Raw genomic sequence first — 11,396 nt, 5'->3', positions numbered from 1 at the left:
TTATGGTGTCCTTTTTTGACACACCTCCCAGATGTCTTCTCTCTTAAAGCATTTTTACAACTAATTCTCTGTACACATATGTAATTATATACATTTAATAGAAATAAAACAAGCAGCAAGAAGTTTGCTGAACTGGGCTATCGGACAGTAACATAGCATCAGTACAACAGTGCAACCGCTACCGTAGTTAACTGGACGAGGCTGAAGTTGGCTCCTTATTCGGATTTTCCGGTCCACCTTAAATGCCGCGCAGCCCAATGCAATGACGCGATTGCCCCTGTAGGGGGACCCATTTACCAAGGTTTGCGTTCAGAATTTCATTTGTCTTTGGATTCACATTAACCTAATAATATAGTATAAATTCACATTCTATCAAATTAATCATATCAATATTCACCGTAACGTTTTACATTGCACTCGAACTTGCTGAATTACAATGCAATGATTAAGCATAATTCTAGCTCTTTAATTAGCCATTAGGCCACTTAAAATTAATAAATTGTTTTACATGGCCGCCCGCCTCAATTTTTTGGTGCCGCCTCGATTTTTTTTTATATTTTTCAAAAAATCCGTTTTTTTTCACCTCAAAAACTGTCAGAGATCGTCAATGTGCCAAATCCTGATATCCTGTGCACTGTGAGCAAGTAGTCTCTTGTAGGGTGGTCCAATAATAGTGACCCTCATGAAACAATGGAAGTGCTGTTGTTTTGCTATTGTCAGGAGGACGCTTTTATTGGGCCATTCTGTGGCAAGACCATTAAACACTTAGACTAGGCATTTCTTTTGAACGTTTCTCTTTTCTTGTAATTGTTTGAACTGTTGAGAGTTTAAAATGTTGAGATACTGACAAATTAAAGTTTAATTTTCTAGTTTTAGTATATCTCTGTTGCCGATCGTCTTTTCGCTAAAAATATAAAATATAAAATATAAAATCCCCTACTCACCAATATTTTAGAAGTTTGAGTCATGTAAAACAATTTATTAATTTTAAGTGGCCTTATGTCAAAAGTACAACAAAGAAGTACATCAAATTAGCTTAACCACGAAGAGAAAAATGTAAAAAGATACTGAACTTAATGAATGTTGCACATCCAGGCAATCTGAGTTTACATTCTCTGTGTGGTCCTGTATGTAACTTACTGTTGCAATCAAATAATTTAAAGTGCATATTAAACAAAACTGCACAGTAATTATTACGTGGTAAAATAAAAATATATAGATATTTTTTCAGAGACTTCAAGAAAAAGGCTGAGAGAAAGCCCAAAGAGAGCAAAATTATTTAGTTCAATCCTTAAATAATTCAATTAAATATGAAATGACATGAATAAATTAATTAAAACTGAAATCGTAACGACAGTACTTTGGAAGAAATTAGTGGAAACACTTTTTGGTCGTTTAGATTTGCCTCAGTTGGGTCTCTTTCACTGTTACAGCTTTGACTGATATGCTGTCCTTCAGCCTTTATTCAGAGCTTTTGATCCTATATGTGTATAGGAGGAGGAGTCTGGATAGCTTGGAGGTGTGATTAAGCATGAACTTCATATAATTAGACTTTGGGAGGAAATCTGAGCACCCAGTCAAATCCTGCATAACACACAACATGCAAACTCTATAAGCACATACACCCATACAGGAATGTGGCAGGATTCCTGCTGGCTGGCCACATGAGAATTGTCTGATGTCAAACTAACGTCAGCAGGTTTAGTGGATGTTCTGATATCTGATCTTTGTCTGGTTTTCTCGTGTCTATAGTTCTACAGTCTTCTCCTCCATTTTCCTTTTTGATGTAAACCATGAACTACAAAATCTTTGGCTGGAGATGACTGTGGTTCCAGTGTTATACTGCTGTCCCCTATGTCAAGTACTTCAGGTGTAGCTGGTTTGATTATGGGTTTGTACTGGGTATCCACCAGCTTCCCTCTTTGATGGAGGCCCCTGGATGAGTGGGATCAGATGTAGGCGATGACAATTTTGCTTTTCTTTTCATCTTTGTTGACATCAGAAAATTCTTTGAACAGGTCAGTGGTTTCTCTCATGTCATGTGATATGTTAGGTGTGAGAAACCATGGGGTTGACCTGCCATCCTCAATAGCATTTCCAGCGGAAATGTCAATTTTCATTTGTTTCATGAGCTCCTCAGCACAGAATTTTTTTTTGAGATCCAAAATTTATAGCTCTTCATACTTCTGGGTGGTGAAGACAGATGTACTGTGTAGGAGATTCTATTTGGACTTTTGTTATTTTCAAGCTCACTCCTCTTTGCATCCAGCCGTTTTTCATTTCCGCTGTAGGTGAGCTGTAGTGGAATGTCAGGATTTGCACCAACGTGCCTTCATCCTTTTCTCTATTACCGAAACTTGGTGTGAACACTGATATTTTTTTCAGGTCAGTAATCGTGTACAGCTTGGGCATGTCCTGAAGTATTTTCAGTTTATAACAAATATGAACAGACATAAATACCTGTTTCATCTTTGTTAGCTGTAGTGGCTAATTTTACAGTATCACAGACAGAACAGTTGTGGCAACAATGAAAAATTACAGATTAATTATATGAACTTGAAATCCTAGCCACAATACCATATATGAAATAAAGATGGTAATAGCATTTCTAAATCATTTGATTAAGAAATGTGATCTTTCAGTTAAATGCCTGTAGAGGGAGGAAGTTCAGTCTGCAGGAATAAATCAATCACTGTTGAATAAGCTCTTTTATGAGGTGATGTTTTCAGAATTATCTACATTTATTTGAAAAGTTGTTTCAGTTGCTGCTGTTGTCAGTCTTAGTTTGCCTTAGACTGTGCCAATGTCTCTCTGCCTTCAGTTGTTCAGCATTTCTGCAAATTAGTCAAATGTTTTTATTGGACGTCGCCCTGTTTTTTTCATTCCTGACCCAATAGACTGCTAATATTAGTGGTAGGAGGAATCTAGAACAGACTTTGAAAACCATCTCATTGCAGACCCACTTTGCCAGATATATACAGTAGACAGAACAAATTGTTTCTACTGACCACAAAATATTGTTCCTTTGTCCCAGATTTGGGTGGCGGGTGTAGATGATATAAACAAAATTTAAAGCAAAAAACTTGAAGAATAATGACATTCCAAAAATTGCATGTAATTGCATGTTTTGAGCAAAATATGTTACATTAGTACTCTGCGGTATAAACGGTATACGATATAAATTTACCCGATTAGAATTCCTACGCGAAGGCATATAGTGTTTGATGCGGTGCTTTATATTACTGTGTAAAAAAAGGATATCGCCCACAGTTCATGGCCTCAGTTGACTCCTTCGCTCCCGGATGACACATCCGGCACATGAGATCTCGCTCACTTGCGGCGCTGGATGCCGGGATGGCGAGAATAGATCTCGCAATATGAACAATATTGGAAAACAAACACTCATGCTCTCTCCACCAAGACAAGATGTCAAAATAGTTGTTTTCGTTATTTGAGAACGCCAAAATTCTTCCACACGTCTGACTTTGATTTTAGTGGAGATATTGGCAATAACTTTAAACTCTTTCACTTGCTGATTTTCTTTTCAACTCCTCAGCATCCATTTCGAACAACTGCTTGAGATCGCGCGCGTTTTTTAAAAATGAAAGTGGGAGAGATTTCCTGGAATGCGCGTGCAGGCATAAACTGATATGGATTTTACGTTTTACCATCCTGAATGCAGGGATTTTTTGTGTGTCATCAAAATATAGTCCTAGGGTATTTTTTTGTTGGCACATGATGTTTTGAAAATGGCAATTTAGAACCTCGCTCTCCTGCGTCCGACCCGAACCCGTATCCGGCACAGTAGAATATTTTTCACTCGTTTCATCAAAATTTGCAGGTCACCCGTTGGGTACCCGAACCCGTGAAGTTTATTATACAAGTTCCTGCTGCAATGCCTTTGCTATGGACATATGTTACCCTTTCAAAAACTGCTATAATGAAATTTACAGATCAAATTATATACCGCAATATATACAGTCTACAGTCTATGGTTCAAATTATACCGCAATATGAGTTTTATGCCGTATCGCACAGCCCTATGTTACATGAATTTGAGGATTAACATTTCTGAGAATTTTTTGGTGTGAATCTTCACAGTGTCACTGGGCTCGCTGACTACACCAGCACCGACTGCCTTGTACCTAAGAAGGTACGCAGTGTCTGGCTTCAACCCTGAGACGATCCAGTTCTCCTGGTTTTTTTGTATGTCTGTGATCCTCCAGTCTTTCACTCCATTTTCCTTCTTGAACTCCAGTCTGAATGGCATAGGGTTTGAAGTTGGAGATGACTGCAGTTTCAGAATTGTACTCCTGATCCCTATGTCAAGTACTACAGGTGGAGTTGGCTTTAACATGGGTTTGTACTGGGTATCCACCAGGTTCCCTCTTTGATGGAGATAAATGGCGGCCCCAGGATGAGTGGGGTCAGAGATGTAGGAAACAACAAATTTGTTTTTTTTTTCTTGTTTGTTGATATCTGAAAATATACTGAACAGGTCAAAGGTGTCTCTCATGGTCTGTGAGATGTCCGATTTGAGAAACCAAGGGGTTGTCTTGTCATCCTCAACAGCTTTCCTGAAGGAATCTCCAGTGTTCTTCTTTCGGATAAACTTTTCAGACAGACATTTTGTGAGATCCAAAATGTATGGCTCTTCATACTTCAGGGAGGTGAAGACAAATGTGAAGACTGACTCATAGTGGGGGCTGAAAATAAATCCACTGTGCTGTTTGAAAGACACTATTTCGGCATTTTTTTGATTTTCAAAGGCATCAATGTACGTTCTGATCACCTCAAGTTCAGTCCTCTTCTCATCCAGCCATTTATTCACCTTGGCTTGTGTGAAAGGTGATTCATGATGATATTTTAGAATTTTCTCCAGAACCTTTTTATCCTTTGCTCCTTTACGGATAATAGGAAGAAGTGTTGAGATGTTTTTTAGTATAGTAATCTTGTATTGCCTGAGCATGTGATGAAATGTTTTCAGTTTGGCCTGTATATCAGTAGCCTGAATGGTCTCACTGATTTGCAGCAGCTCATTGACTGTGATGGTAGCTCTCTGAAGGTCTTCCATGACAGTTTCCATTTCTATAATCAAGTTCTCACTGATCTCCCTCACTAACTTGGCTGCTCTCTTGTCCAGGTACTTCAGAGGGTAAAGCCACACTGTCATTGGGACAGCCTTCTCTCCTCTCTCTCCTAGAAGCCTTGGCAGGTATTTATACACTTTCACTGCTTCCATGTAGGTCGTTGGATTTTCTTCAAGTTTAACATCACCATAGAAGGTGCACTGGAATTTCTCCACCTTTTTCTGTTCCTCATCTGTCATTTGCAGTTTTCCGCTGCCACTAATAGGAATTAATGGAATTTTCTTGACCATGACTTCCAGTGAGCCCTGAATTTCCTGCTTATCTTCATTCCTGGAAGCAGTCTGATCAAAAACCATGAAGGCATCAGCTCCATACAGCACACCTGTGACAACATGAGTGGCTGTTCCATGTTTAATCACATCTGCACAAGTTATTTTGCCAATATTCCTCATGTTGAGTTGCTTAAACACAGTCTTCTGGCTGAAATGCATAGTCACTCTACACTGACTTTCCAAGGTCAGTATGTCTTTGAGATACTTTGCTGACCCTCCTACCTCAACCAGGCCCCCCAAGAAACTCGCCTTCAGGGAGGCACTTATGTCCAGCAGACTGGACTTCTTACTAAGAGAGTCAGAGGGAGTGATTTCAGATTTTGTTTGGTTTTGTTCATGCACACTTAAGTTCTTTTCAATATCTTCAGGGTCCCACAATGTAACTCCTGGAGTAGTAGGGGAATACAGGAAACCACACATTTGTAGTTAAAATATTATATTGTATTGCAAGATTTCATAATACATCAGCCAAATGATAATACACCTGAATAATTCAATTATTTTATTTAGAAGGGGTTAAGAGGCAGGTTTAAATGTTCTGACAGAATCTTCACAGAAACAATCTAAAACCCATTACCTGGAATGAAGCTGTCATCACGGCAGTCATACAGCATTCCGGGGTGTAATGGTCGTCCAAGGGCTGCGATCTGCATCGCTTTGAAACTCATAATGCTGGCGCACAGAGAAAAATAATCATGATTTTTTTTTTTTGCTGGTTATAAAATTATTACGACAAGGAAGTACAACTAATTATCCCCCATAATGACCGGGAAGGAAAATCAAAAATGAAAAGATCCTTATTTTGTTTATCGCACAGCCTGCCGAATAAGCTGAATGTCTCTATCTATAATATTGATCACATTGATATTTACCATCACGTTTAAAAAAATAAAGGCTGCACATTGATCAGCCAGAATGCTGGCTCTTTACTTTTATTAGTTAAGCATTATGTTAATAATACTACAAAGAAATACAACAAACTAGCTTAACCCTGAAGAAAAAATAAAACACTTTATTTTATGGATACCACACATTGTGCAAATCTGGAGTTTTCATTCCCTATGTTAGACCATCTGAGCATTTCTTCTTGCAATCAAATAAGATACACATTAAAAGGCAAGACTGCAATGCAATACATTGTGTTAAAAACACTTTTTGTGTAAACAAAAAAAACCTAAGAAAGAGGCATACAGCCCTAAAACAACAACAAAATTATTTTTTGCCGAATTACGCAATTCAAATAAATATGAATTCACATGAAAAACAACACTGCAGTGAGTAATTCTATAGAACCACAGACTGAACCTTTGTGACAGTTTGGAGAAAATATTGATGAAGTACCTCAACCAGAAATTGTAGCCATGATACTGTAGATTAAATAAATATAAGATTTTTCAGTTGTTTGACTTTACCTTAGTGGGGTCTTTTTCACTGGGACAGCTTTAAGTGATGTGCTCTTATTCAGCCTTTATAGAGAGCTGTTATCCTGTTTGTATCAGAGGAGGAGCTTGGACAGCTTAGAGATGCCAATGAGCATGACCTTCATGTCATTTGACCATGGGAGGATGCTTCAGCATCCAGTGAAAACCTGCAGATCACAAGGAAAACAAGCAACACACCCACACAGGTGTGGACAAAGGAAAAAGACAATGGAGATTATTGTGGACCCACAGAAAAGGTGGGAACAGCACAGAACACTGCACATTGGTGAGATAGAGGTGGAGAAAGTGAAAACGTCAATGAGGATCTCATGTAGCTGCACAACACTAATCAACCAGTAAAGAACTGCACTCCTGGCTTAATGCATTGTCAGGTGTGATCTTGTGAACCTGCAGGGCACTCAGTGTTGAGGAGGGCAGAGCATTGAAAATAATGAAAGACCCTACCCCCACCACAATGGGTACCTCTCACTGCTGCTGTCAGGGAGACACTAGTGTAGCCAAAACTGAGAGACAGTTTGAGGTAAACAGTCACAATCAGAGTGTCACGTTCCAACAATGAAGGAGGCAGGAGCTGGTGTGAGGGCAAACCAAAGGGGGGTTATTTAGGAATGGGAACAGGGTAAACAAAAGCTTTACCATGTGGGGTCAAATAAGACAAAATTGGCATGTAGGAAAACCCCTGTAGCACACACTGGTGCATCGTCAATGACTGGGAGGCACTCTTATACATCACTTATGAGGAGCAAACGAGAGACATCTGGTGTGAATCACACTAGGGCTGAAACAAGAGGGAAGACAGATTAGTAAAGCGGAGCAGGAATACAGGCTGTGACAGTATGAGAGTACCCTCCCCCCCAGGACCAGGGAGGAGACCCACAGGGACCAAACAGGGCAAGGGACATGTGGGACCCAACATCAGGGCGAACGACATACAAAGCGCAGGACCGGACATCATAGAGACCCACACGGGACCAGGAGTACTTTGTTCTCACCGCATGAGACCAAGACAAGACCCATGACCAGTACAAAATGGGACTCAGGACAGATGAGACAAGGCCGTACCAGGGTCGGAGAATGGGGCCAGGGACTGCAGGGACAGCAGACAATCCACTGAGACAAAAACTTCAAGACTTTTTATTGTCATTGTACAGTTGCCTGGACAACGAAATTAGCTGGCAAGACCACAAAGATGCAAGAAAGTGACAGCGTCAGTACAAGATATAAGAACAATATAAAAACACAATATACACAATGTATAGGTACAAGAGACATTGAGGGGGTATATGCAAGGGTGATCAGGAGAAGCGGCATCAGTAGGTCCTCCCTGTTGCCGTAGGAAGATCACCACAGCATCCACACCGGTGGGGCAATTTGCATGCCTATATTCTCCTTGGAGAGAACCAGGTAGAGTGAATTAAAGGCTGCTTTGTTATGCAATACCTCTCTCCCCTTCCTTTTGGTACATGGAGTATGCTTTTGAATGTGGATGCAAAATTTAGTCGTCTGGTACCCTTATTCATTATAAAATATTATATCAAAATCCATTTCATTAGGACTACATTGAATATAAAAAGTGTACACACCCCTGTTAAAATGGCAGGTTTTTGTGATGTAACAAAATGATACCACGATAAATCATTTCAAAACGTTTACTGACCTGTACAATTGAAATCTGTTGGGGGGGGGAATTAAAAAAAATCATAAATGTAGAATAGAATATGCCGGTTGCGTAAGTGTGCACACCCTTAAAGTAATACACTGCTCAAAAAAAATAAAGGAACACTTTGAAAACACATCAAATCTCAATGGGGGAAAAATCATACCAGATATCTATGCTGATATGGACTGAGTAATGTGTTAGGAATGAATGAAAGGATGCTACATTGTTTGATGGAAATGAAAATTATCAACCTACAGAGGACTGAATTTAAAGACACCCCAAAAATCAAAGTGAAAAAATGATGCAGCAGGCTAGTCCATTTTGCCGAAATTTCAATGTAGCAACTCAAAAATCGTACTCAGTAGTTTGTCTGGTCCCCACATGCTTGTATACATACCTGACATTGCCAGGGCATTCTCCTAATGAGACAACAGATTGTATCCTGGGGGATCTCAATCCAGAGCTGGACACCAAGGCATTCCCGGGCCAGCTGAGCAATATGGTCTCTCTAGCGTCTCCTGTTGGTTGGACATGCCTGAAGTACCTCTCCAGGAAGCATCCTAGATAGATGCCTGAATCACCTCAGCTGGCTCGTTTTGATGTGACTTCTCTCGAATGTCTGAGCTCACCCTATTTTTAAGGCTGAGCTCAGACACATTGCGAAGGAAACTCATTTCAGCCTCTTGTGTCCACAGTCTGATTTTTTTGGTCACTACCCAAAGCTTGTGACCATACGTGATGTTCGGAACATCAACCTGTAAATCAACAGCTTCACGTTGCAGATCAGCTCTCTGTTTACCATGATGGAATGGGACAACGTCCACATCAGGGACATGCACAGGGCACGGCTAAGGTTGCCCGGGCAACTGCCTGCCTGCCCTATTCGACTCAAGCTGCCCCTCCTAGAAAAATATTCTGTCGTGAGCTTTTGATGCGTGAAGAGGAAAAAAGATGCGCAAGTCATCTTCGTCAGGAAAATGCTTTTTAATTTTACGTGCTGGGTGGAGCTCAGTCACATACAGTAGCAATGGCCCATTCCCCTGCAGTGCGCACCTCCTGAACGGCCCATTCCCCTGCAGCAGGGGCGCCGCCAGAAATCTTGGGCCCCATGAAAGATTTGAATTTTGCCCCCCCCCCCCCTTTTTGCGAAAAAGTAAAGCCCCTAACAGGGCCCCATGTCAGTGCTGGGCCCCTAGAATCGTTCTAACCTTTCCCCCCCTGGCGGCGCCCCTGCCCTGCAGTGCGCACCTCCTGAATGGCCCATTCCCCTGCAGTGCGCACCTCCTGAATGGCCCATTCCCCTGCAGTGCGCACCTCCTGAATGGCAGCAAACTGCATGCATTTTTAAAAAACGCCACCTGACACGCTTCATGTAAGGTAGAGAGAAATGCATATGGCTGTAACGTTAACATTACAGATTCATTCTGAGACTAGTTACTTTGCCATCAAGCTATTCACTTCCACTTGATAAACTTGGAGGCAAAGCGAGTGACGTAGCTTCTGAAAGCTCAGTCGGTCTGTTTCCCTTTTAGCCGCGTCACACGAATCCACGGCACTAGAGCCAGAGTCTGCATTTTGCAACTGCCTATTACACACTGACGTTGTAGAAATGATTAACAACGAACTATCATAATTTTTTTACGAAATGAATTAAAATCTTCATAAGTCCCACGTAATGAACCAGGCAGTTACCAGATAGCATGTTAGGTTATCACATGCTAAATGTTTTGGTAGGAAAAGTACACGTCTGCTGATGGTTATTCTCCAACATTTGTTTTAACGAGAAGCATAAATGATGGACGTAATCATTTTTGTTGTGATATGCATGACATTCATTGTTTTATTCGAAATGGTAAAATGCCTAAATGCTATCGCTGTTTTGGGTGTTTGTATGCTACGCGAAGCTAGGATGCCTTCTGAGAAGAGGATGATTTTGGAGAGAGAGAGAGACAGCAAAGGGGAGCACATCCTTGCAGAGTTGGTTGCAAGCAAGCAAACGAGCCGGTGAGACAGAGACATTGTGATAGAAATGGTAATCGCTACATTATTTGGTGTGAAATGGGGAAATAGGCCCATATTTTCAGACTTATTTCAGACTAATTGTAATTAGTAATTTTGCACTTTCTAATCAAAGATCTTGCCTGTGCAGAACAAAAACAACAACCACAACAATATACTACTGCTTCTAGTGGGCCTATTATTATTATTATTATTATTATTATTATTATCCATCCATCCATTTTCCAACCCGCTTATCCATCTGGGTTGCGATTATTATTATTATTTATCATTATTGTTGTTTTTAACATTGGACAGATGATGAGCCAAGTCCAACAGACAAAGAGCCAGGACCAGACCAGACAGTACAGACTTGGAAATAGGTAAAGGAGAGACTACAGGGGAGGATACTGAGGTGAAGAGTGAGGCAGGATCCATGAATACAGAATTGGATTTTTTGCTGAGATTGAGTTATCCAACTGATCCAGCCCATGTACAGAGCAATAATCTTAAATACAATCAGGCATTTATCAAATTTTCACATTCAGTTGGGCCTTGCCATCCTTTTTTTTTTTTTTTTGGGGGGGGGGGGGGGGGGCTTAAATTTCCTGTGCATGTCCCTGGTCCACATAACAGCTGACAAAACGCCTATCTGCATGTCAGTCTCCCGTGCCATTCTTCTCTCACTTGTACAAAACTCAGAGATACTTAAACTCCTCCGCTTGAGGCAGTAACTCATCCCCAACCTGGACAAGAAATTCACCCTATTCCGGTTGAGAACTGTGACTTCATTCATGAATGCAATTAAGAAAAATATCTAGTAGCCACGAATAATTAACAGGGATTTTATGTGTTTTTTTAAGTGACAGAAATA

At 40.5% G+C, this 11,396-nt stretch overlaps 1 protein-coding gene across 1 annotated transcript; it reads right to left on the bottom strand.

The window, feature by feature from the left end:
* Positions 1-3,901: 3,901 nt before the first annotated feature.
* Positions 3,902-6,845, bottom strand: LOC111849969 (stonustoxin subunit alpha-like). The gene is made up of 3 exons (XM_072701383.1): positions 6,835-6,845; positions 6,000-6,094; positions 3,902-5,808 (listed from the first exon to the last, which is right to left on the bottom strand). Exons 2-3 carry the CDS (start codon positions 6,088-6,090, stop codon positions 4,046-4,048), a joined length of 1,854 nt encoding a protein of 617 aa, XP_072557484.1. The 5' UTR covers positions 6,091-6,094; positions 6,835-6,845; the 3' UTR covers positions 3,902-4,045.
* Positions 6,846-11,396: the final 4,551 nt, after the last annotated feature.

The sequence above is a fragment of the Paramormyrops kingsleyae genome, chromosome 17, assembly GCF_048594095.1.
Source record: "Paramormyrops kingsleyae isolate MSU_618 chromosome 17, PKINGS_0.4, whole genome shotgun sequence".
Lineage (NCBI taxonomy): Eukaryota > Metazoa > Chordata > Actinopteri > Osteoglossiformes > Mormyridae > Paramormyrops > Paramormyrops kingsleyae.
This window is presented reverse-complemented; position numbering and strand designations above follow the sequence as displayed.

What these genes read in the sequence shown, in the direction of transcription:
- LOC111849969 (XM_072701383.1), bottom strand. Translation starts at nt 6,090, where the DNA reads ATGAGTTTCAAAGCGATGCAGATCGCAGCCCTTGGACGACCATTACAC. An exon ending in TGATGACAGCTTCATTCCAG is followed by an intron (nt 5,809 to 5,999) that starts GTAATGGGTTTT and finishes CTACTACTCCAG; the next exon opens with GAGTTACATTGTGGGACCCT.